Source organism: Seriola aureovittata, chromosome 9 (assembly GCF_021018895.1).
Source record: "Seriola aureovittata isolate HTS-2021-v1 ecotype China chromosome 9, ASM2101889v1, whole genome shotgun sequence".
NCBI lineage: Eukaryota > Metazoa > Chordata > Actinopteri > Carangiformes > Carangidae > Seriola > Seriola aureovittata.
In genome coordinates, this window is record NC_079372.1 from 20,154,240 (window position 1) to 20,179,415 (window position 25,176).

The window sequence follows — 25,176 nt, forward strand, 5'->3', positions numbered from 1 at the left end:
CAATTTTTGCACACAGGCTCTTGTAATAATCATTTATCAGAGCTTATTGTCTTGCCTTTTTTTATTTTTTTTATTGTAATTAGCAGGAACACGTAACTGAGGAGAAAGTACACGGCCTCAATCAGTGACAAAGCAACATTAACTGTGTCTCCACAATGATCTCCAGTGAGGATGAAAACAAAAGCCTGTGAAATTGTCTGTTTACCAATTAACACAATAAAAACCTGCTGGTGTGCGTTTACTGCTAAAGCACACTTTGTAATTATCTGGAAATGTTAAATAAAATATTGACAGGGAAACATGGATAATGTTTATATTAATGGATTTTCTAACACTTATTATTCTTTGGGAGACACAGTAATCATGGTCCAAGTTTTGGAACTGCAGACTTTAGGGGATGTAAACAGAAAGTGTGATGTCAGACAACTTCTGTCCCATTTTTTAAGCCTGTATTTGTTTACATTTTGGTAAATTGGCTCCATTTAAAGTCGAATTAGCCATTAGTTCCTGTTTGCAATGTGCGCATGAATGTACAGACATCTGTTGTTTTGATACTGAAGAAGCTCAGGAGATACAAATATGTTTTCCGTGACTTCTGAGCAGATTTGCGAATGTTTATTTGTGAGGGAAATCTGAGAGAATGATATATTTGAGGAGTGTAAGTCACATTGAATCTGAAAACATGGCTTTGTGTTCAGCTGTGACTCTTTGAAACAAATTATAGCGATGGCGCATTAAGGGTTTTAAACATATAATTGCCTCAGAGAGCCGTGTGTCACAGGGACAGCTGTTGCTCCAGCTGCTGCCTGTGTTGATAAACGGGACAATTCAGCAGGCTTAACTACAATGAGTAATAATATAGTAAGTTTGAGATTGACTTTTTACCTTCCATGCAGAAACATGTTTCCATTCATGTCTGTACAAATCGAATGAACTATGAAGATAATGTTGTTGACAGCTGAGACTTCCTTGCGATATCCATCACACCTACATCCTGTTTTTGGCATCGGCATCTTGTGGTGATGCTGGTCGGGTGGCGCCTTCCTCAACTGCAGCATTTCAGCCTACAATTGTATTTAAAGGTGAACGGAGTCGTACATTAAAGCTGCTGTGTTGAATTTGAACATTCCTGACTTTGGCACCCCCTGGTGGCAGCGTTGAGAAAAGACACTGTGGCGCACCATAATGCACTTCTCTGCACTATTTTCCTACAAACAGAAGAATATACACAAACATTTTACACATAGAGCACACAACTTAACACACCATAAGGTGCTGGGTGATTTCTCACAGCCACATCAGGAATATGGCAAGAGTTGCCATGGTAACGAGGTTCCTGTGCATCTTAATTAAATCTTGATTGCAGTCCACATTATTATAAAATTGTTCATCATAAATAAACATCACAAATCAAAAATAAATATTCTTTTTTAAAAGAGTAACTTGTGTCGTTCGATGAACCTGCCAAAAGAAAATAAATCACAGATGAAATTAAATTTCCACATGGTTTTCTTTGTCTAAAAAAAACAGTTTGACACATCCTGTCCATCAATTAAAAATAAAGGTTTGCCGTCCTCTGACCTTGATTGTTGGTTCATTGGAGAAATTTTAAAAGATCTTGTTTTCATTCATTTCATTTCTGTCGATTATAAAAAACATTGTACTCAAGTAATAGCTGAGATCTCTGTACGCTGTGACAACACGAGGGCAGACTCACAAGAATAAAAGCCAAGTTTTAAACTGGAATTAGTCTTGAAGGAAATCTTTCAGGAGACAATTTAATCGAAGACAATTTAAGTGTGTGCAGATCATTTTCTAAGGAAATTAAAAGTCTACTAAAAACATAATTGTGTGCAGTTGCTGGTTTCCTGTTGTTTCTAGACTCTTCAGTCAATATTGATTTTGATGAACCAATCATTTTGCTTCTATGCACCTACAGTATTTCTCTAATCCATAAACCTATAGACGAACCGAGACACAACACTACAATCACTTACAGCTCGTCGGAGGGAAACTGTCCAGTTCACTGTCAGACACTGAGGAAACTAATTACACCTCAAGTCAGTTGGGTTTTTGTTGTTATGACGGCTGCCATCGTTCCAGCTGTGCACAGCCTTTTGTTCTGTTTTATCCACATCCGTTGAACACCATTCACAGTCGCACTGAGATAACAACAGATAAACAGGCTCAGTGCGCCGCACAATGCAGCTCTGCTCCGTGTAAGCCGTGTGCTAAAAGAACACCATGACAGGTAACATTAACACCTCCAGTCTCCAACTACCCCTGACTCTCACACACAGTTCTGACATGCATGCAGAAATACACACCGACCACATGCGTTGCCGCCATGTTCTGTTTTTCATGCACTCATCTTTTCTCTGCACCGCTCCCCTCTCAGACAAGAGAGTGTGAATAATAGCTAATCACGGCTGGGACTCGGATAATTGGATGAACGCTTTTCTTCATAACAGTCTCAGATGTGAGATCTCATAGGAGACACAATTTCAATTTCTTTGGTGATATCTCCTCTGCAGGTTGGACTTCAGGTGATTTGTTCCATCACCAGATTCGTCTGTTGAAGTCCGTCCATGTGAAAGATAAAGGGATCAGAATAGAAGTGGACAGCGTTATACAGCACATATATTAAAACTGATGTTTTATAACAAGATATTTACACCAGCTTGACTGTTCACAGTTGAGTTCTACATATAATATGAAAGTGTTAAATGTACATTGAATAAAAAATTAAAATGTAACTGTGGAACTATTTACATTCACAAAAAGTACACGTCTCAACCGAGGAGAAAATACTATTTGGAGTCTTTGTACCCGACGACCAGGCTCTTAAACTCATCCACACGAAGCCATTTGAGGAGTTTTCTCCAGATATCTCACAGATGTCCGTGGTTATTTATTTTTTGTATCAGTCACAGCTGGTGGTTGAGACTCAAGTCCTCTCTGTGAGGCTCGTTTTAAGAGATTGCCATCAAGATTGCTGGCTTGTTTTGCCCTTAAACCTAGTTATAAAAAACATCATCCTCGGATAGCGAGCTGCTGTCTACGTGTCGGACAGCAGCCTCCGCAGTCACAGTGCTTCTGTCCTCTAAGGGACGATCTCTGTCCTGCTGATAGGTTGACGTTGGGGAAATGGAGTCAACCCGCGGCACAGGGACCAGGCTGGCCGCCCTGTTGTTGCCGCCATACGTCTGGGCGTGGATGCTGTACAGGTGCTGGGGGATGCCGACGCTTCCGCCGTCCAGCAGGAACTGAGACAGGAAGTGGCTCTGTGCTGCTGAGGAGGGATAATAACACAGTATCAGCTTCTTGAAGACACTGAAAAATGATTTGATCCACACAAAGGAAAACAGTGACACCTGGGGCCTCTCAGGTTGTAGAGGCAGATATATACTATGATGCATTGGTTTAAAAAAAAAAAGAAGATCCCATTACTGTGAACCAGCTGCTGCTAGATTTATATTATTATTTATTTATCATTCAGTGTTTTTATTCATGATACAGGCCTTTGCTTGAGGACCCAGTACTCCAGTGGTTTCTGGTGCGGTGTGGAGCCTATTCTATTCTATTCAATTCAAGAAACTTTATTTGTCTCCAGAGGGCGTAGACATTAAAAAAAGATGTATATATGTATACACAGCACTGAGTTGTATATACTGAGCAGAGTAACAGCATGTTAACATGCTAGCATTAGCATACTAACATGCTATATGGGCCCAAATGTTGAATGTGGATATTTTAGACTCGTTAGTGATGCGTGATGAAAGTCAACAGGATTCTTCCTCTGGAGACCCTGAATGTTTGTACAGCACACAAGTGTCAAACAGACCGTCATCATAGGATTGCTAAAATCTGAGGCAAAATGGTGATGTCATTAAACTTGTTCACTCCTTTGATCCAAATAAGCAAGCTAAATAAATGTTTGCCAGCAAACCTTCATCCACTTAAATGGGGCTGCTTAATTATTGGGGATCTGCTCTGTGACGCTTTGAGACATTATATTTGCATAATATTGTGACTCAGGAATTAATTCTGTAATCTGTTTTAATTTTTCTCCATCATCAACATAAAAGAAAAGGCTTCTGGGTAAAATAAGGACTTTGAGATTACAGTCAGTCAAACCCAGACAGAGGCGAATTCAGCAGAAAAGCTTTGGTTTTTTAATGATGTCACCTTGTTTATAGTTCACACAGAGCAGGTCACATGACCAACCTTGTAAACTGGTGGAGGGCTTCTCTAAGTTGTCGTTCATCGACCACACATCCATGGACGCCTCAGCGAGGGCGAACTGCTCCGCCACTCCTGTGAAACAAACGGCAGACAAACAATTTCCTGGTGCTTTTCTTGGAAGTTGAAGCTGTTTTTCACCACGTGTACCACCATCACAAACAACGGGAAATCAAATAAGTGCACTACATTTGAGTCACTGTCATGAGAAGTCTTAAGGGCTATTGATTTCTGTAGACGCTCCCTCTGCACGGGCCAATTAAATAAAAACAATGCCTGGAGGGATTTGAGCATCACTTCATCTCCCCTCACCACATCTTGTTTTTCTTGGATTAAACTCAACGCGTCTGTCTCACCTGCAGCAAAGCGAGCCTCCTTGATCTCATCCGTCATTTGGGAGTAGAATTGTTCATCCTCTTGCAGCTCGGCTCCCATCCCCCCCCAGCCTCCTCCTTTACCGCAGGCCCCGCTCCAGCCGCCCCCACGTCCCCCGGCCTCGCCGCCTCCACCCCACCCCTTCCACTCAATCAGGTGAGCAACTCGCCCCTGGGCCATTGCTGTCGGCTTGGTGATATGCTCCTTTATCGTGGCCACCAGACCTAAATAAAAGGCAGGAAAAGGAGGGATATATTTTGATAAAGTGGATTAGATATAGAGACTAGACCAGACATACAGTGATTGTGGTAGCAGAGGAAAGAGGGAGATAAATCCAGGAAAAGGTAAAGCATGAAATGGCGTACAGTAGAAAGGAAGAGAAGGGCAAAAAATGCCACAGCAAGAGACAGCAGGATACGGAAATGGAAAAAGGTGACACACTGAATCATGAGATGGTTATACTTCAGAGGAAATTCTGCTTTTTTAGCATAATTCAGTCTTTGGAAGCGAACATTTACTCTTGATTTGCACAACCTGAACCATGAAAAGAAGCATGTCTGCTGTTGCCTGCTGATATAGAGCTTCACAGAAAACAAATTGGAGGAGACTGAAAATGAGAGTGCAAAAGGACCCAAGGTGATTTTGGACAGAATTTCACATTTTCTACTTTATTACTGACAGAGGAAACTCTCCAGAGGACACAGATTTAAACTTTTAGCTTCTGAAATAAAATGTTTTTAGACAGCTCTGATGGAGGTTAGTTTACTCTGCTTTACTCCAAAACAACCTGCACTGTTTGTGTTTAACAGAAGACATTTTAGATGTGTAGAAGAGTACAGAACATTTATTAATATTAGATCCTGAGCAATCCTTCTGGTGTATCTGGAGATTCTAATAATAAAAAATGACCCTGCTGTGCCTCAGGATTCACTGCAGGTATTTAATAAACTCAAAACAGATTGGTCAGTCATCTGCATGGTGCATGCTGACATTGTTTTACAATATTTTGTCATTTGTACAAGTATCAAAGAACCCTTCATGACAGGAGGAGAAACAAGCTGCAAATTCAGAAACGATGCAGATTCAAAAACACATATGAAAATACAAAAACAAACACAACAATGGAAACGCGCTGCAAATGAAAAAACGAGCTGCAGGAAGCCAAAACAAAGAGATTATCATCCTTAAAGTTTTTTAAGTTTTTACCGACTCCATCAGTGTCAAGTCCAAGGCTGAACTTCTTTCCCAGGCCGACCATGGAGCCCAGACTGGTCTGACTTTACCGAGATGGAGAGCTGCCTAACGGCTCCAGCTTCACTCTGAACTGGCTTTTCTTCTCCTCAATGTGTAAGTAACTTGATCCTTCATAATATTACATGTATGTTTTCATTAGTGACCGGCTACAGTAGCATGATAACGTTAGCTAACTTGTTGGCAAATGTTGCTATCGCTTGCTGGTGTACTGCTAGCTTTGTTGTCGAGCATATCATGGCAATTCTAGAGTGGGCCAATGATTGTTGCAGCTTGTTATTATATATTTTTTGTTGGCTCTTGTGTACACTTGGAAACTTTATTCAGTTGTTTGCTGACTGGGAACATGAAGTGTGTAAAGGACAGGGTTTTTTTTCATCACAGTGGTGGCAATGTGCTAAGTTTTGTGTATTAGATGTGTTTTGTTTTTTTTTCTACTTGTTTTATTTGTTTTATTTTATATTCTCATGCATTATTTTTTTTATGTTGTTTTGGTACATTTATGTGCCTCTTATATCATTTTTAAATTTACCTTAACAAATAATCTGACCCAGAATCATGAACCAGGATACATTTATAAACGTGAATGCGCGCGCACACGTTACGCGTGTGTGTAACGTTCGGCTTGTAGTTCCACGGTCTGACTCATGACGCGAATAGAACGTTGACGCAACAATCACATCTCGTGCGTTTTAGATTTCACTGCTTTAGAAACAAACTAACTCTCAACTGCTACAAACGACCAACGTGTTGATCCGCTGAGAAAGTAAGTAATTGTTTCTGTTAGAGATCTGAAGAAAACACATTCAGTCAGCAGAGTACCAAAACTTTGTATATGTAATGTAGTAATACTGCTGTCCCTGAAACAAAAAACAATGAAAAGCATTGAAGAATCATTTAAGTATGGTAATCTTAGATGTTTACTAAGCTCCTACTATTGTCTATAGAAACCCAAAATAATATTTGAGATAGGTGTAAGCTGAAAATATATAAAATAATAATTTAGTGTACTTTCAATTGGAAGGTGGCTGCTCCAAAGCCATAACCCCTAAATGTTAACTAATGAAAAGGACACAGAAATTTTTTTTTTTCATATTTTTACTTTGTTTTTAAAAAGATGATTTTAATTTTAATCAAGTAAAAAAACAACTTTATAATTATTCAGTTACTTATTCAGCGACTTATCTTTTCTGTGCCGAAATAAAAAGTGGACACTGCGATGAGTAAAACGGAAGATAAAGGTTATTTTCAGATCTGATGTCATAACATTGAGGAACACTGAGGAAGAATCAAATCCTTACATATTAATGAGTCAGTTATGTGTGATATTATGTTTGAAAATTGACATTAGACAAAAAAAGAACAGCTCATATACTCATGTAAAACTGTTTCACAGTCATGTCACGAAAAAGCATCCGACTGGAAACCTCCAGATACTACAACAATAACGGAGAATCATCAGTTACCTACAGGGAGACGGTGTATCGGTAAGCCGGAGTGTCTGTGTATGTATTTGTGGTTGTCACTGTCTTGCTGTATCTGTCAGCTGTTCTTCCTCATACATCTCCACAGCTCTCACTCTTTTCTCATTTTCCTTACATCCAGGATTTTCCTAAGTCGTAAGGCTCTTGGCTGTTCTCAGCCCGAAGGAAGAGAGACCCCCGTCAACGGGAATGGCAACCGCCGCTTTGTCTTCCTTATACTCCCCCTGTGTTTAGGTAAGTGATCTCTCCTTCCTTAAATAGTTCAATCTTGTGCGGCTTGTGGGTTTTGTAGAGTTGTCTCTCTTTAGATTGCAACCCAGTGCATGGACACAAATTGTCAGAACAAGTTTTAGGTTGTGGAAAAGTAAATTTATGAGCCGTTGATCTCATGCTTTGTGTCTCTCCGATGATCAGGATTAGCATTCTTGACTCTTATGCTGAGCAGCAACTTTGTGGATGCAGGACTCTCCAAATCACCTGTCTCACCTCTTCTGAAGACCCTGGTATGACCCACAAAAGCAGCTCCAAAAAATACAATCAAGAGTCCAAAGATATTCTTATCTGCAGTGTCAAACGCACATTATCGTAGGCATGTCAATATCCAACGTTCAATTAAGTTCTTCTCATTTGCAGGACCCAGCTGCACAATGCGAAGAGATGGAGAGGCAGGTGCGAGAGCTGCAGAACGAGCTGCTGGGGTTAAAGACGCAGATGAACTACCTCCACCCAGTGGCAGACACTCTAGCCAACTTTGCTCTCGAGTCATTGGGTGAGACATCTAAAATCATCTTCATCATCTTCATCTGCCAGATTGTAATTCACACTTCACACTTCAAATTTCAAACTGTTTTCTCACTCTCTTTTCATGTGTCGTTGTCGTTGTTGTCGTTGTTGTTGTTGTCGTTGTCGTTGTGTGCAGGAGCAAAAGTGTTTCCTCATCTGTCGTCAAAATCGTTCCAGACCAAAGAGACGTCCATGATGTTTTTTGGAATACCTTTAAGGCAGCAGCCCGTCCCCCCGCAGACTGTCCTTCAGGTGGGAACTACACGCACAGAGAAACACTGCTATGTGGTGGGACTGCATGATGTTATTATTTTTATACATGCAACACACTTGCTTTTCACTCTCTCTCCTCAGGGACACTCGCCTCTGCTTCCGGGTCGCTGCTGGGCATTTGCGGGCGGGCGGGGACATTTGTTCATCGCCCTCTCCCACCGAGTCACCATCAGCCATGTGACACTAGGTCACATCTCAAAGAACTTGTCACCAACTGGCACCGTTACCACCGCCCCGAGGGAGTTTTCAGTCTACGTATGTTCACAAATGTTTCACCGTTAACACTGCAGACATCCGGTCACATGGAGAAGAACAAGGTGTTCAACTGGACGTCCGTCTCTTTCTTTCTATCAGGCCATGGAGAATCTGGGCGACGAGGAAACCAACCTAGGAACCTTTCTTTATGATCAGGACGGGGACCCTGTACAGACTTTCAAAATACCTGCGAGTATTACACCACGTTATCAAACACATTACGAGGGTTACGGTTTGCTTTCCTTGTTGTATTCACCATATCCCTGTCACTCATTTTTGACCATCACAACTGACTCTCTCTCCCCCCGTTTCTCTTCTCTCAGGATAACAAACGAGGCGTCTTCAACCACGTGAAGCTGCACGTCGAGAGCAACTGGGGCCACCCTGACCACTCCTGCCTGTACAGCTTCAAGGTCCATGGAAAACTGGCAGTGGACTGAAGAGCAAAGGACGACAACGAACAGCAACAACAGCCGCCCCTCTGTGACTCGTGTGTTTTGATGTTAAACAGAAAACATGTCGGTGTCCAGTAGAATCACTAATAAGTAAAAATCCAAATGCATGTTTTGATTTTTTTTAAATGCTCCTGCAAAACATTTGTCTGATTTTCAAGACAAGATTATATCCCATGAGACAAGACAGTTCATGATGTGTGCATGTGTCAGAAAGAAAATCCCTGAATACAGACAGTGAGTTATTAACATTTATGACAATAACCATGGAGGAGGTCATGAAAAGATGTACTGTGCATCAGTAAATACAGGAGGATATGTGGGCATATGAAAGCTGTAACAGGTGTGTTTGAAAATATTGTTTTTCTTTTAGCAATAGAAAAATGTCTCTTTAAACAGGATGTTTACCTTTACAAAAATAAAATTTGGCACATTTAAACACATTTAACAACTACTACTAACAATAGTGGCCCTTTCATCCTCAGTTAATGCGTTGTCACAGGTTAGATTATCAAAATTAGAAAAACAACAGCTTCAATCCCTGAGGAAGGACGTCAGCATTAGTGACGGTTTCCTCCTAAAGAGACAATATGACAAACCACAATACAGACAAAGTAAACTACTACTACACTTTACAGCAAACAGCAAAAGGTAAAATGCAAGTACATGGCATGAAATGCTAAATGAATCAGAACAAATATAATTGCATAAAGTAAATATGATTAAACACTGTTGGGGGGGGGGTTGAAAATAGGAAGAGAATCAATATTACGGATGTTTTGTGGAAGTGAGGTCCAGAGTCGAGGGGCAACACTGTGGTCAGACGGGCAGGAGGTGCAGTGAGATTAGTGGGAGAGGAAGATTGAGAGTACAGGTGAACAGACTGGGTGTAGATCAGAGAGATATGGAGATGTGAGGTTGTGATGTCACTTAAAAGTGAGAAGCAGAATCTTGAAATCAATAATGTGTTTAACAGGAAGCGAGTGCAGCTGCTGGAGGACAGGAATGAAACGCTCTCTTTAATAAATTATGTCAATGTCAAAAATGTCGATTTAAGAACGCAACACAAGCCCAATCATGACTTATATACCCAGAGTCACTCAAATCATAAATGCATTAAATTGAATGGAGGTATCTGCAAAGATACAAAATAAATTGCATATTGCTTATAAAATAAAACATAGCTTCATATTCAACGATCGACTGCTGCAGAACCCAGAAATTAGCATTTTAACACCGTTGCTATCTCTACAGTAATATGATATTCATAACCCACAGAATCACTGGGCCCTCCCTGCCATCATTGTCTTTAATCACAAGAGACGAGGGTAGAAAGGTCTTGGGAAATGAAGAGTTGAAATGAAAGTGACCGCAAACCTAGGTCACACCGCAGAACAGGAAAATTAAATGATGTAAAAAGGGCAAAAAAAAGGAAAAGGTTGAAAAGTCAAAAGGTGGAAAGACAGAATGAGGAATAAAGGCTAACGTAAGAAATTAGCTATGAGGAAGAAAAGGGCAAAAAAATGTCAAGACGGAGGAAGTGAGGAGGACGGAGGAGAAAAACAAGGAACAGAGGAAGGAAGGAAGAATATTAGAGTGAGAAAAGGATGCAGAGGAAGGGAGCTGCGGAAGTTGGCCGCCTGGACTAATTGAAACTGAGAAAAACCTCATGACGTGTTATTTTCATTTGAGCTCAACAGCCTGTGTTTTGTTACGAACTGTAACACCTACTGCTTTTCACACTGCGACAACTCTGTTATGAGTCTCTGTTCTGGCTGCTTGTTGATGGCGAGGAGGCTGCGTCGCATCTATTTAGGTTGTGCAAACGCAGCGGGAAAATCCCATTTGTTTTTCCAAGATGTGCGTATTTTGGGTTTACTGTCCACGTCGCTGTGTGAAAAGGAGCAAATCACATTCAGGTGGTGTTAACACCCCGTGTGATAGTAATGTGTTTAAAGTGAGTGCAGTGGGCAGCAGCAAGATATCTGGAAGCTAACAAACAGCATTTAAGGCACTGCCAAGCTCCTGAGGAGGCTGATGCACACTGTGTTGTTCAGGACATTTTGTTTGCCAAAATGTCAGATTTGTGTTGTCTGTGTTTGCATAGTTGGATGGTAGCATAAAGTTTAACCTGCTTTAACTCTATGCATCCTCAAAGGAATATCTGTGCACCATTCGTGGCTGAAGAACTTCATCTTGCCGACCATATTAAGTCTCCTTTTAGCTCTTTACTTGGTCTCTCTGAACTCCTGAGGGAAATATAAGCTACATTAGCTTCCTGTTGTGCCACAAAATGAGTGAGACTGAACCAAAAGTAAATGTACGGTGGCCCTGAGAGCTCAACGCACTGCAACTTAAAGAAAAAAAAAACAAAAAAAAACACACACACAAACAAATTCAGAAAAACATCTTCATCAATTTAACAACACGTGCTACAAATACTCACAACACAACAGAAGTGTTTCCAGGGGGACACTAAAAAGCGGTGGACCCGGTGTGGACGCACTGACTTTTGAAGTTCAAAGCATTGAACAACAGCCAGGTTCATCACTCTTTAGTGTCCCCTGGAAACACTTCCATTATGAGGTTCAAACAGATCTGCCTTCCTGTGTAACGTCACAACGACGGGGCTCAACTACACGGATGGTTAAGGGGAATAATGAATTAATAAAACTGTAGTTATGTTCTGTTCTCTTGGACTTTTGCTGGTGTTCATACACCTTCATATGCCAATATGCAGACTATACTGTAGAGGCATGTATATGTAACATAAGCTTTTATTGAACTAGGACTCTCTGTCATACGGCCAATGTTTACAGTTATTTACTTGCACTAGTGATGTCATTCTCCCATGTTGTTGTTGTTACTGTCATTATAATATCACGGGATTGGTTTTGCACTGATGTTGTTTGTGTCATTGTCATTTTCCTGATGTGTACAGATGTGTTTTTGTGTGCTTTTAACGTCTAGACTATGTGCCATTTAAATTGACCCCTGGGAACAAATAAAGTTTATTGAATTGAATTGACTGAATTGAATTGACTGAATTGAACTGAACTGAACTGAACTGAGTTGAATTTAATTTAATTGAACCGGTTTTGGTAGGGGTGAGTGTAGAGCTCTCTGTGTGGAGAATTGCAGTAGTGACACCAATCTGTCACAAATACAGTTAAAACGTGTAAAAATGAATGGCTGTGATGTAATTATTTGGTATCGATCCTCATCAGAAGTCTGATTGAAACAGAAACCAGCAGGTGGAAAAATATCTGGTGTGGTTGTGGATGAAGTCAAGGGGGAGGGGACGAGCTTGTCAACACATCGTCTCACTTTCTCCGGTTACTGTAAGAAATCATCGGGTTTCTCAGACTTGTTTATCTCGTTGCCACGGCGACGAGGGAGTTACGAGTTTAATGAAACGACCAGAGCCAGTCAACTTGTAAAAACAGACAGATATATTGCACTGTATGAAGCGTGGCTCCCTGCTGGGGGGGGGGGTTGATTCGCACGTGACCATTCGACAAAGTTACACACGTCATTGTTACTGTAACCATGACAACAAAGATCGTCTAATGTTGAGGAAGTACTTATTTTAACCCAAATCAGCATCTTTTCCTAAACCTAAACAAACCCTGACCGTTATTATATAATATTTCCCTTTAACATCTGTCGTATATAGTTTGGTTTTGTGCTTTTTTTTCTTCTTCTTCTTTTTTTTTTTTTTTTTACCATTTTTGTTTGTATTTTTTTATTGTATGTATTGTCCATATTTAATGTATCTTAATTGAAAAGTTATGATTGTTTGCTCCATTTTCAATGTTTAATAGTTTTAATAAGATGCAATGGAAAATGGTTTGAATAATAAAGCATTTGAAACATGAAAAAAATGGCGAATAATAGTAAAAAAAATAGAAATTGTACATGGGGAATAAAATAATCAAATTGCCATGATATGTAATGGGCACCTTCATGCTCCCTATGAACCTCACACAGGATATCTGTGTCTGAATCTCCGTGAGATTTACTCTGCACATTCACACTCTCTAACTACCACAAACCCATTTGATTTATGACCATTGTTGTTTCCCTGTCACGTCACCTCTTCCTCAGGACAAGCTTTGCATGTTAATCCCACTATTCAGCTGTAGGAATAAAACTGTCATCACCCCATTTCTCCTTCGTTTGGTCCAATAACGATTTCATTTGTGAAATCTAATGAACATTTCAGTTTCTTGGAGCCGCTACAATCACATCAGCCCGATTCATCTGCCAAACATCATTTTTCAAAAGAATAAATTCAGCAACGAGTGCGTGATGTTCTTTTTTTTAAATCATGATCCAATTTGTATAATAATATTTGAATTTGCATACTTCAATCTGATTTGAGCTGTTAGGTTGTCAGCTGCACTTTGTGATTGACCACAGAACTTTTCCTCTTCAGTGTCAGTGACGAGTGATTAAGTCTGATTAAACATTAAAAAGCTTTTTCATTTATTTATTTATTTATTTTACTGGAGTGATTTTGTCACTCCTGGAGCAGGTGTCAGCCGCTCAGCCGTCCGCCTGGGTGTCTGCATTTATCAAACACATTCATGAGGCTTTCATCATTACGCTGTCGGGGTAATAAAGGACCTTTCATCGGGGAAAAGTTCAGCAAGGCATAACACATTAACTCAGATAATTAACCTCCCGCAGACAGGGAGAAGCGGCCATGATGAGGCAGACAGACACAGGAAGGGAAAAGGGGATAAAAAAATTTAAAAAGAGGAGGAAGTCGGAGTCAAAGATAGAGGAGGAAATGTATTTCTGTTATAGCATATGTATGTATGTATGTGTGAGTGAGTGAGTGAGTGAGTGAGTGAGTGAGTGAGTGAGTGAGTGAGTGAGTGAGTGAGTGAGAGAGAGAGAATAAGTGAAAAGGGAAATCACATTTCTAACCTCCTGTGGTTACTAATTCAAATCCCCAGCTTGTTTTTCTCCCAGTCTCGTATGTTTGATTCATAATGCAACACAACATGAACTAAATCGGTGTGCGTGTGTGTGTGTGTGTGTGTGTGTGTGTGTGTGTGTGTGTGTGTGTCCAGTCTCACCCATCAAAGACGAGGTGGCGAGCTCGCCAATGTCGTAGAGGCTGGTTTTATCTGGCACGTTGCCGTTGGAGGGATTCTGGCCGTCCTGCACAGGAGAAGGAGGACAATACAAGACGTCTGATATGAGAAGGAAGAGAAAACGCTTGTATTTCCACTGGAAACTGAGAAAATAACATTTTCTATGGGTTTCAGGCCATAAAGAGATTTACTCAATCTCAGAGAAGAGCAGTTTTGAACCATATAAATCACCAGAGACACAGACAGTAACATATGCAGACATCCTCTTATGTGCTACGCCTCGAATTTTTCAAAATTTCCAACTTTTTCTTTTCTAAGGAAAATGGTGTCTGAACGAGCTGCGATTAAAAAGGAAGATATTTTAAACTGCAGCCCGTGTGGTTTGTTCACACCCGAGTGGCTGCAGTCATTGTGGACGGAGAGGAGCGGCTCTTCAGATGGACCTCTGGGTTTAGTATTCTGGGCCTGAGAGAGAAGGAGCTTCTCTGAAGACGCTACAAGTGAAATGGGATTGCTGGTAAGTGCACGGTTACACATGAGTGCATGGTGCGCGGCTCTTATACAAACTGATGGAGACGAGTTCTACAGACAATACAGTTCTGAGTAAAAGTCACCTGAGCGTTAAATGACCAAAGTGGGAAAAGCCGAGCAAGTAAATGCTAGTTCTATTTTTCACATCAGCAGATGCTTCATCGCCAAATGTGTGGTCACTGAAAAACCAAGGACGACTTTTGAATTCCTTGGTTCCTTCGTTAGTTTCCATCTTTTCTTTTTTTTTATTTTAACAAACAGAATTAATTATTCTTTGACATAGTTGTTATTCAGTGTACATGAATCCGTAAAAGCATTATTAAATCGTCATTACAGAACATTGTTTGGCAGGTTTAATGTGCGTTTTCATTTGAAATGCTATAAAAAAATTAACTCGTATTGGCAAATAAAAAGTTCATAAAATGATTCTCTCTCTCTCTCTTTGCATAGAAGCAATGTTTTCATTTATTTATTTCGATTTATTCACCCTGTAAGTTACCTCCCAATCTGTTATTACTACTATTGTGATTGTTAATATTATCATCAAAAATTATGATTATTATAATGATGATAATGATGATGCCATTATCTATGGGTATTACTATTTCTATTGACACTACATCAACAGTATATACAGCTGTTCCTGGTCTGTCCACTGTAATATTAACCATTTGTGTGAAAGTTTCTCTTAATTGCTGCATTTTGTGAGGTCACACTGACCTTGACCTTTGACCTTTGACCACCAAAGTCTCATCAGTTCATCCTTGAGTCAAAATGAACGTTTCTGCCGAATTTGAAGAAGTTCCTTCAAGATATCGTCACTGAGCATCCCCATCACTCTGAATAATCCACCGAACACACACTCAACTGTTTGTATAGGGACTACTTTTTGCTACAAAAGTAGTTCCAGTGATTCTTGTGAATGGACACCGTAACAGCCGATACATGTGGGGAGGGGTCGAGCTTTCGCTCACCTTGACAGTGGATGGCCGACCCTCCTCAGTCTGGTCCTGCAGCACCGTCATGGGGAAGTGGAGCTCTGCAGGGAATCACCCAAACGTATTGTGGTTAGATTCATGCTCTACAGTGTGTGTGTGTGTGTGTGCGTGTGTGCGTGTGTGTGTTTTATAGGCACGTGTCATGGTCTTTAAAGACAAAACCCAAGGGTCAAGCGAGGCTAATAGATAATAGAGAAGAGACGAGAGCCTTGAATCCTCTTGGCGTATTTATCCTCACCCTGACCCACTCTGAGTGTTTGCTCTGTAATTGATGGTGATGAGGTTCATATGAAAGACAGGAGGAAATGAAGTGTGTGTGTGGGGGTCAGTGTGATGGAGAATTAACATCATTAGAAAGGTCAGTGGACACACACACACACACACACACAAGAATACAAACACGCTTGGGGTATCCCTAGAGAGGTCTTGTCAAGACAATTGGCTGTCACTATGGAAACGCTACAGCAACAGGAAGCAAGTGATACCGTTCAATTTACTTTAAATCACGGTCACCAGCAAACACACACACACCGGCCTCATCAGATGTTATTAACATGTCAGGAAACATTATCATGATTCCCGAACCAATCCTCTGTCCTTGTGGGGTTAAATCCCACCATCACACACACACACACACACACACATACACACACACACACACACACACAGCTGCTTTCCTCCCAGCTTGAAAGTGCAAAAGGAGCCGCTTCCTGAACAAAAGCAGGACTTTATTTCAGAGTCAGGCTGAAAAATAATGTGCGAGGACGTGACATGATGTTAAATGTCATGTCCTCACACAATAACAAGTGGGTTGTTGTTTGGAAGTTGTCACGGAGAAGCTACTTCACCCTAAATCAGCGTTTTTTTATTTTATTGGATCCTTTGTTTTGACAGCACGGATCAGAGGAGCTGCAACAAACAACGACCTTATTTTCACATAAACCCGGTGACAGAGCAAATATGAGAGAGAGAAAATAGAAACCCAGTTCACATCCTCAAGTCACGACAAGTTAGAGATGAGCTTCAGATGGAGCCGTCACATCCTAAAGCCTCTGTTGTTCATCCAGTGATCCTCGCCGCCACCCCCCCCCACCCCCATCAACCTTCAGCCCCCGAGTCCTGTTTGTACAGCAATCTGCACGGATTCACTCCTACAAGTTTTCCAATGAAGCTGCATCAGTTTCACAGATTATTCCTGTGATGGATGCAAGCACGTGCGCACACGCGCACACGCGCACACACACACACACACACACACACACACACACACACACACACACACACACACACACACACACACACACACACACACACACACACACACACACACACACACACACACACACGAACAGGTGCGCTCAAACACTGACCTTTGTGACCTTTGCAGAGGCAGGCACCCATGGTGTCGGGATGGCCGGGCGGTTATCTGTTCACCATGGTGGCTCGAAGAGGAGGAGGAGGAGGAGGAGGAGGAGCGGGAGGTCGAGAGGATGAAGAAGAAAGAGCAGAACAAGCAGCAGTTGTGGCAGAAGAAGAAGAAGAAGAAGTGTTAGTCAGCAGAGGAGCGGAGAGAAGTGAGGAAGAGAGGGAGGGGGGAAAGTAAGAGAGTGGACGCCAGATGAGCTTTAGGCTGGATGACTTCTCTGTATGGGAGGAGAGAGGTGAGAGGGAGACACAATTTGGGGAGGGGGGGGAGGGAGAGAGAGAGAGGGAGAGAGAGAGAGAGGAAATGGGGAGAACACATGAATGTCTGCTGACGATATTGAGGCCCCTCCCCTCTGTTTCCTCTATTCTCCTCCCACTTTATTCTTCCTCTCACTGTGAATGGAGATCCATCTATCCATCATTTATCTGATGTTTCTGCTCCATAAACTCTGAGCTGAAATGTGTATTTCTACTTTTAATCAATCAGACATTTACACCTGACAACACACACAGTCACACCTTTACATGCACATCATTAGGTGTCTCCTGTGACCTCGTTAGCTCTGTCTCTCTCTCTCACACACACACACACACACACACACACACACACACACACACACACACACACACACACACACACACACACACACACACACACACACACACACACACAATATTAATTTCGTTTCGTCTCAGATTCCTCTCGGTGTCAAATACTGGGGATAATATAACCGGGACATTGCTGACATCACCCGTGTCACCTCGCCTTCCATCGTAGGGTGGTGGTGGGGGGTTCCTGTTGCCATGGCAACCAAGCCATGGCCATTTCTCGCAGAGAAACTAGAAATTATTTTAGAAACAGGGGAGGACGGTGCTGAGTTGGTAAAACATTTAGACGCTCAAAGAAAGCTGTGCTCAGTGAGGAAGAGATGTTTATATTCCCCTTAAAAGAACCTGTTTGTGCCAAGTTCACATTTAACCTCAGCTCAGCGCTGAGAATATGAATAAAACGCATTGAATAGTGGGTTATTACCGTTTCCATTTTACACACGTCCAGATGGTAAACTGTGAATAAGCCCTCAGTAGTAATCTAGGATTCAATATTTTGCTCAAGTGCACTTCACCGTGTGGACAGACGGGAGGAGCCGGGGATCGAATCACGCAGCCTGAGCAAAGCAGCAGGTTCAGTCTTTGCAGCAGTTTTATTTCACTCTAAAAAAAAAAAGAAAAAAAGATAAAGATAAAACACTGATAAAAAGGAGACATCATCATTATCATCATCATCATCATCATCACCATCATCATCATCACCCAGGTCACCACCTCCTCACCTGCTGCCCTCTGGAGGGAGACACACGTCCTTAAAAACAAGGTTTTATCCAAGTGCCAATAGAGACTAAGCTGCTGAATATCAAGCTATAATAAGAACAAATCCACATCCTGTAAACCTCCTCAAGGAACTCTCAAACACAGTCCTAGAGCGCCGTGGAGAAACAAGGATCCTCTATAGATCCCTCGGGCTCCTTTTAAAAAAAGGAACCTTTGGAAGAAGATGAAAAACAGAAACCCAGCTGCCTGAACCTCGGAGAACCCTGAAGTAACCCTGGGACCTCTTGTGGGACCGCTGGAACACCCTCGGGGGACTACTACAAGACGCTCAGTGACCCCTGTACCACCCCGAAACCGCCCCCACAAAGAAACCCACGGGAAAGCTCAAGGAACTCTGAAAAACCCCTCTGGGATCTTTTCAAAGACTTATTTTATAGTAACACATTGGATATGTTGTTCTATTTACTGCTTTTAGGCTATTTATCGTTTTACTAACTGTAACTGTCCCAGGCCTTTTGATATGTTTCCTCTGACGTTTTCACTCCATCTGGTCGGTCTGTTGAGACCGAATGTATGGACCGGGAAGCTACAAATGAATTGCCCATGGGGGGTAAATAAAGTTGAACTGAACTGCTCATGACAGAGGAGAGGGAAGACGTGGGAGCAGCCTGACCTCTTGTGGTGAGAAGGCGGAAGTGCAGCAGCGCCGTTATCCTCATGTAATAACCTCCTCCATGTGTTCTGTGTCAGAGAAACGTCTGTAAATGATCCAAACTAAACAAAACTGGAGCGTCTGTGATGTTACACAAAAACTGCTTCCTCCAATAACTCAGCACAGAAGAAGAAAGTCTTTCTTATCTCCCACTAAGGGCTCAGGGTGGGGGGGTCGGGGGGGTTCCTGTCTCTCACCTTGCATGATGCAGAAAAGTCGATTCTTGGCTGCTGTCCTTCCTCTGTTTAGATTTTACATCAAACAAAGTGAATCTTGAATTTGATTAGATGAGAATGTGTTTAACACGCACACGCGCACACGCGCACACAAAGCCACAGACATCCAGCAACAGTCTTTTCTGCGGTGGCTGGAGGCGAAGAGGGAGTTGGACTCCTCTCAGTTCTGGATGATTCTCAAATATAACCACGTATATACACATTGCACACATCAAACAGGGTTGTTATTTTATTCTGTCACGTTATGATGGGATACAAGTGTGATTCTCTAATTGCAAACTGAGTAATGATTCGGCCTCTGGGTGGGGAAATTTAATTCAGCTTTATTTGCAGCTTGTGTTGATGTGGGAACTTCCCGTCTTGATACAATTGAAAAATGATGAAAATAAAAATTCTTGGAGGTATATTTTAAACCTTTAACAAGGTCAAACTGACAGACCACCATGCTTTTCTTTTTTTATGGACCCTTTGCTTCACATGCACAAACGCACACACGCATCCACATTTCACACTTCAGAGCTGCCCAGTAAAACTCCGCCAGTGTCGGGCCGACGGCAGCGGAGCGAAAAAAACAAAAACACCCGAAAAAACAACCAGGAGTCAAAAAGGCTTTATGTGAAAACTCAGCGTGGTTTGGCTGCAGTGGTTCAGTCTGAGGTCGTACAATCGCATGCAATAACAAAATCAGCCGCGACGAGGCTCTGATGAAAACTCGTTTGGCGAGTGGGATAATTCTTGATAAAATAAAATGGGAAACAGAGAGAGAGTTTTGAGTTTCTGCTGCCTCTGGTTTATATTCACGTCATAATTGTGATACTGTAATTTAAATTTACTGCAATTACTATATTCAAGTTTCTTCAAATGAGTCAAATTGTGATGTAAAAAGCTCCATTTGCTCTGATTGCATCGGTTGAATTCAGACTCTGTCCCAGACAGATTCTTTACTTGGATCACATGACTGTCCCTGAACCCGATAGGACGAAGGTCTGAGCGGTTCCAGACCTTTTGGGTTTTCACAGCACGGCGTTTTCTGGCGTTTCATAACAGAAGAACAGGTGTGATTGATGACATTAAAAAAAACCGGCCGCATTCCATTTCGGTGAGCTGGTTCCTGGTCCCCCCCCCCCCCCCCGGTGCTGGTGCGCGCTCCCTCGCTGTCATGGTCTACTGGTTCACTTTGATGGGAGTGAGTCATCATTAATGAAATGTATTTTATTATCTGCACTCTTCCTGCTGTGACATGTCAGAGATGTTTCCTGTGAGAGAAAAGAAAGAGTTATCTTGTCGACCTGGACGATCAAGTTTGATCATGTAACTTGATTCTTGATTCTGACTAATTCAATTTATAGAACTTGTTTTTAAGAATTGGACACATTTACGACAATTTATGAACCGTGAACAAATACTTAATAATACTTATAAATATTATAATACTCATCAGTTTTCAAAGTAAAATAGTTCACTGGTGTTAATTAAGGATACAGGAAGTATTCAGTAGTGGATACACGTCACAATAATTTGCTTATATGATTTGAATTATTATTATTTAATGATTATATTAAATTATATTATATATTTTTTTCTTTTTTTGGCCAAGAGGAGGCAGCAGAAACAAAAGCGGTCAACAATATCATCATCATCATCATCATCATCAGGTGTTAAGTTTGTGTGGGGGCGATGTTAGCAAGAGGTTGCTTTTTTTAACTCAGTAGTTTCCTGCTGTGACCAAAAACAACGCTACGAGATCTTTCACATTGTGTATAAAAATAACAATCATCGCTGCTTTAGAGAAATAGTTCAGCTCTGTGGGAGAAACCTGCTTATTTGCATTTCTTTGAAAGGCGAGAGGATGGATACTGTGCGTGTACAGAGCTGGTCGTACTGCAGAGAGTAGAACTACTGCATCTGGTGCACGATCACAGCTGAGCCGACGAGGTGAAGGAGATGCCGACACTCAAACTTCAATAGTCTCGATATTAAATCAGGCGCAAACAGCGAACGCGTTTCAGTTATGGCCATCATCAGCGTAGGAAACAGACAGTATATATATATTATATATATATCTATAAGCAGCTGAGGTTGGAACATGATGAGCTTGATGAGGTGCATCTGTGAATGAACCACCGGAGGGCGAGCGGCTACATGACATCAGCAACACAACAACAACAAACAGCTAAATTAGACGTTCACATATAAACCACCACTGTCTCAACAGGAAGCACAACACACACACACACACACACACGTTTCACATTTCATACAGAGAAAAGACATTCCTGGAGAACGTCCATGCATAAGGATCTCGCCAAACACAGGGAGGCGATTAGCCTAGCTTAGCATAAAGAGAGAAGTTCTTCCATCTCTGGTTACAGCGCTGGTTTCTCCATGCGGTCACTGAACGCAAAGTTCGCAAGAAGTTTCTCTGCAGGCGCAGTGTTACTAAACCTAACAACACCACCGTGACACGAAACCAGGAAGTCACTAGCAGCTAAAGCACATAACACCATTTAAAAATGATAATTTATACATTTTTGTTGTGTAAGTATTTAAAAAACAAGAACTCATTGGTTACAGTTTGCTTCAGACGCATTTGTAAAACTTCAAACTGTCCTTCAACGCTGAAGGTTGCCTCTTCTGCTGAGGTGGGATCATTTCTCATTTCTTCATGTTTCATTCATTGTTTACTTTCTCTGATCCACATTTCCTAACGTCCCGCGAATAAAAACACACGCCATTAATATAAAGCTGAAAGCGTTTGGCCGCAGCGCTCTCTTGGACCGCACCGTGCTCGTCTTGATCTTATCTTCAACCTGCAGGACTCGGTTCGCCTTTCACTGTTTGTGTTCTCTGGAATCATTACAACATCTACACTTGGGCTCTCACATGTCATTCACAAGTCAGCAGAGAAAAGCCTGTGTGGAGGCTCCTTGTTCTCCACTGGCGTTCACTTCTTTTTTCATTTTTGGAGCGCTCGGAGACGCACACGCCAAACACAACACGGAGACTGCTGGGAAACACCTCAACAAACCTCGTCCAACATGACTAACCATATGAGACTTTTGTGAGGAAGTGTGAGGGACTTTCTGCGGCTCGCCTGCACACGTGGACGCTAACGGGAAGTCTCGGTTCCATTTCTCTCAAAACGTCCTTATGTATTGTGTCTTATGGCCTCATTCTATCAGAACTCCCACTGTGAGCGGCACAATGAAACCATAATATTAGCTCTACAGTCACATGATGGACTGAGCATGTTGAAAACCACTGTCTGCAGATTGACCACCCTCCCCTCCCTTTCCTGCCACTTCTCATCTCTCTTTTTTTTGTGTGTGTGTGCTTTGCCACAGAAGCACCAAAATAGCACCTCGGAGCTTTGAGGGAAAACATATTTTGATGACACCAACCTTCACGGCTGCTTCACTCTGCAAAAAAAAATAGGATGTGAAAATGGGGGAGGGCGTTTGCTGGCTAATGGCTCTGCTTACTTGGCCTGCAGCGAAGTTGGCAAGGTCTCTGAAGGCTACACCAACAGGAAATTGCCTTAATCCAGAGCTGGGCTGAAGTAATTCACTCCCTTCTTTATTTAAGGCTCTGCCAGAGTCTTCAGCGGACCACCTCGGCCGTCCTGGAAGAGAGGAGCAGGAGTGGGAGGCCTCGGGGCCCGACTCAAACCTCCCCTCCATGTGCTCCCTAATTGGTTTAATGACGGTAATTATCTGCTGGGGTGCATGTTGCGCAGGGGACGATTAATGGCCTCTAAAACATATGCAGACAGGCGGAAATGAAGAGGGGGGGGTGAGGGGTGGGGGGCTGAGACAAAGAATAGCTCTGCAGAAAAAAAAAACAAAAAGAGCCATGAAGTTGCAGAGAGAGAAGCATCCTGCTGGGTAAGAGAAAAGAATAATGACACAGCGCTTTAGTGTTTGTTTCTTTTTTCTTTCCGTCATAATATTGCATTAATGTCTGAGGCTTGGTTCTTTTGAAGAAAAAAAACAAAAAAAAAACAAAAAAAACATTTAATCAGATGTAATGACACACATATGGAGCTTTACAGGACATACCACCCATACAGTTAAGAGGTAAAAGTCTAAAGATGCATCTAGAAGAAACCACCACACTGGCTGAGAGCTGGCTGGCTCATGTTGCAGTACCACTGACGTCCTCTAGGTGCTGCCTGCAAAACATCAGAAGATCTGACTGTTGTCAGTCCATTTGAAAAATACAGGAAGTGATTAAACTTGAAACTACCTAACTTTTTATTCAATCACTGATTACTCTGCTGATTAAAATGTGCATCTGGATTTGTAATTGGAAATTTTGTCCAACTCAAAATTAAAAACCAAATTTCTTTTCTTTTTATACTGCATTTTGGCATCTCGAAAAACATAACTGGGGTCAGAGACGTTGACTTGGAGAAACTCACTCACGGCTTTACATCCTCCGGAGTTGATAACTGCATCGCTCTCCTCACTGGTTCACCAAATAAAACCATTAGACAGATACAACTTATCCAGATGCTGCTGCTAAAGACAGCACGTGACTCCAGCTCTCAGGTCTTTGCAGCGGCCTCCAGTCAGTAGAGTTCAGTTCAAAGTTTTACTTCTTGTCTTTAAGTCACTAAATGTTCGATGTATAGGAGCCTAATAAGATCTGCAGGAGCTGGTGAGTTAGTGAAGCCCAGAGGTAACACAGCTGGAACCAGATCAGATCTGCCCGAACTGCAACTGGTTTTAAAATGAAGAAAAACTTTAATTAGAACATTATCTGTTTTATAATCTGGGGTTTTATACAATTTTAATAGTTTTTTTTAAATTCTACTTTTATTTCTGTTCATCACATTGATATGTATGATAAGGTGCTGTACAAATAAATCTGCCTTGCCCTGTTAAATGTAAGTCAAAGCAGGAAGTATACTGTACCTATTAATAGATGAAACCATCCGTAGTTTTGCATCACACACACTTATTTCATCCTGCCTCACACTGCCGCTCTCACAGCTCTGTTTACACTGTCCACAGTAACCTGACCCATATATGTTGCAGAATCTGTTTGTTTTCCTGCTGCTCTTCTCATACCTGCGCTCCTATAATAGCCGTATGTTTACGTTTGCGCTCATCTGTGTTTACCTGTGTCATCTGAGTTCAGCTGTATTTGTATCTTCCTGTACGTCTGTGTTGAGAGATTCTGACCTGAGGCAGATTCCTTCTATGCATCAACACACTCGGCCAGTTTTTGACTCTGATGTTGTGGGAATATGTTTTTTTTTTTTATCTTAGCCAATCGGGGCGGGGGGGGGGGGGGGGGGGGGGGGGGTGTCCTCCCCTTTAATCAGATGTGGATTTTCTGGCTCCGGTGGCAACAACAACGACACCGAGCAGTAAACTCAGATATACACCCCAGCAGAGACCAGAACAGCCATGTCTTTGAGAAGTTTAAAATCCGCCCTCGTGGACGAACTCTCTCCGACAGAAGAGATAAAATAACAGCTTCCATATTTGAGTGTTTGATCTTTGTTCCACATCTTTTTCTGGCAGATAATTCATGTTTATTTCCGGTATCAGTTCATCAGCCATTTGCCTGTAAATCTAATATTTTCGTAGAAGAAACCCAGAGAATGTAAATAAGCTGGAACCAGAGAAAAACGAAATGACTCAATCACCAATGTAGTCGTCTGTTGATCGACTTATTGATTAACTGACTTGAATCGTTGCAGCTCTAGTTGTTATTT

General features: G+C 41.8%; 2 protein-coding genes across 5 annotated transcripts; one reads left to right on the forward strand and one right to left on the reverse strand.

The window, feature by feature from the left end:
• Positions 1-16: 16 nt before the first annotated feature.
• On the reverse strand, positions 17-19,065 carry fam131c (family with sequence similarity 131 member C). 2 transcript variants are annotated; one of them, XM_056385794.1, is made up of 8 exons: positions 19,000-19,065; positions 18,208-18,386; positions 17,120-17,392; positions 15,726-15,790; positions 14,203-14,287; positions 4,599-4,841; positions 4,228-4,317; positions 17-3,289 (listed from the first exon to the last, which is right to left on the reverse strand). In XM_056385794.1, the coding sequence occupies exons 3-8, from the start codon at positions 17,148-17,150 to the stop codon at positions 3,018-3,020; spliced, it is 786 nt and encodes a 261-aa protein (XP_056241769.1). In that variant the 5' UTR covers positions 17,151-17,392; positions 18,208-18,386; positions 19,000-19,065; the 3' UTR covers positions 17-3,017. The 2 variants fall into 2 exon arrangements, with proteins under 2 accessions (XP_056241769.1, XP_056241767.1); XM_056385792.1 differs by having other exon boundaries at positions 33-3,292.
• LOC130175348 (SUN domain-containing protein 2-like) lies at positions 5,828-9,225 on the forward strand. 3 transcript variants are annotated; one of them, XM_056385791.1, is made up of 9 exons: positions 5,828-5,964; positions 7,265-7,355; positions 7,474-7,586; positions 7,767-7,855; positions 7,986-8,121; positions 8,272-8,387; positions 8,490-8,663; positions 8,763-8,856; positions 8,987-9,070. In XM_056385791.1, exons 1-9 carry the CDS (start codon positions 5,961-5,963, stop codon positions 8,989-8,991), a joined length of 822 nt encoding a protein of 273 aa, XP_056241766.1. In that variant the 5' UTR covers positions 5,828-5,960; the 3' UTR covers positions 8,992-9,070. The 3 variants fall into 3 exon arrangements, with proteins under 3 accessions (XP_056241766.1, XP_056241764.1, XP_056241765.1); XM_056385789.1 differs by having other exon boundaries at positions 5,832-5,964; positions 8,763-8,852; positions 8,987-9,225; XM_056385790.1 differs by lacking the exon at positions 5,828-5,964 and adding an exon at positions 6,111-6,634 and having other exon boundaries at positions 8,763-8,852; positions 8,987-9,225.
• Positions 19,066-25,176: the final 6,111 nt, after the last annotated feature.

Excerpts from the sequence above, each read along its gene's own strand:
- LOC130175348 (XM_056385789.1), top strand. Across the intron at positions 8,122-8,271 it reads CTTTGCTCTCGAGTCATTGG|GAGCAAAAGTGTTTCCTCAT; the intron begins GTGAGACATCTA and ends CGTTGTGTGCAG. Across the intron at positions 8,853-8,986 it reads TACAGACTTTCAAAATACCT|GATAACAAACGAGGCGTCTT; the intron begins GCGAGTATTACA and ends CTCTTCTCTCAG.
- fam131c (XM_056385792.1), bottom strand. The coding sequence starts at position 17,150 with ATGGGTGCCTGCCTCTGCAAAGGTCACAAAG. Across the intron at positions 15,791-17,119 it reads CCTCTGCAAAGGTCACAAAG|AGCTCCACTTCCCCATGACG; the intron begins GTCAGTGTTTGA and ends GATTCCCTGCAG. Across the intron at positions 14,288-15,725 it reads GTCGGCCATCCACTGTCAAG|GACGGCCAGAATCCCTCCAA; the intron begins GTGAGCGAAAGC and ends TCTCCTGTGCAG.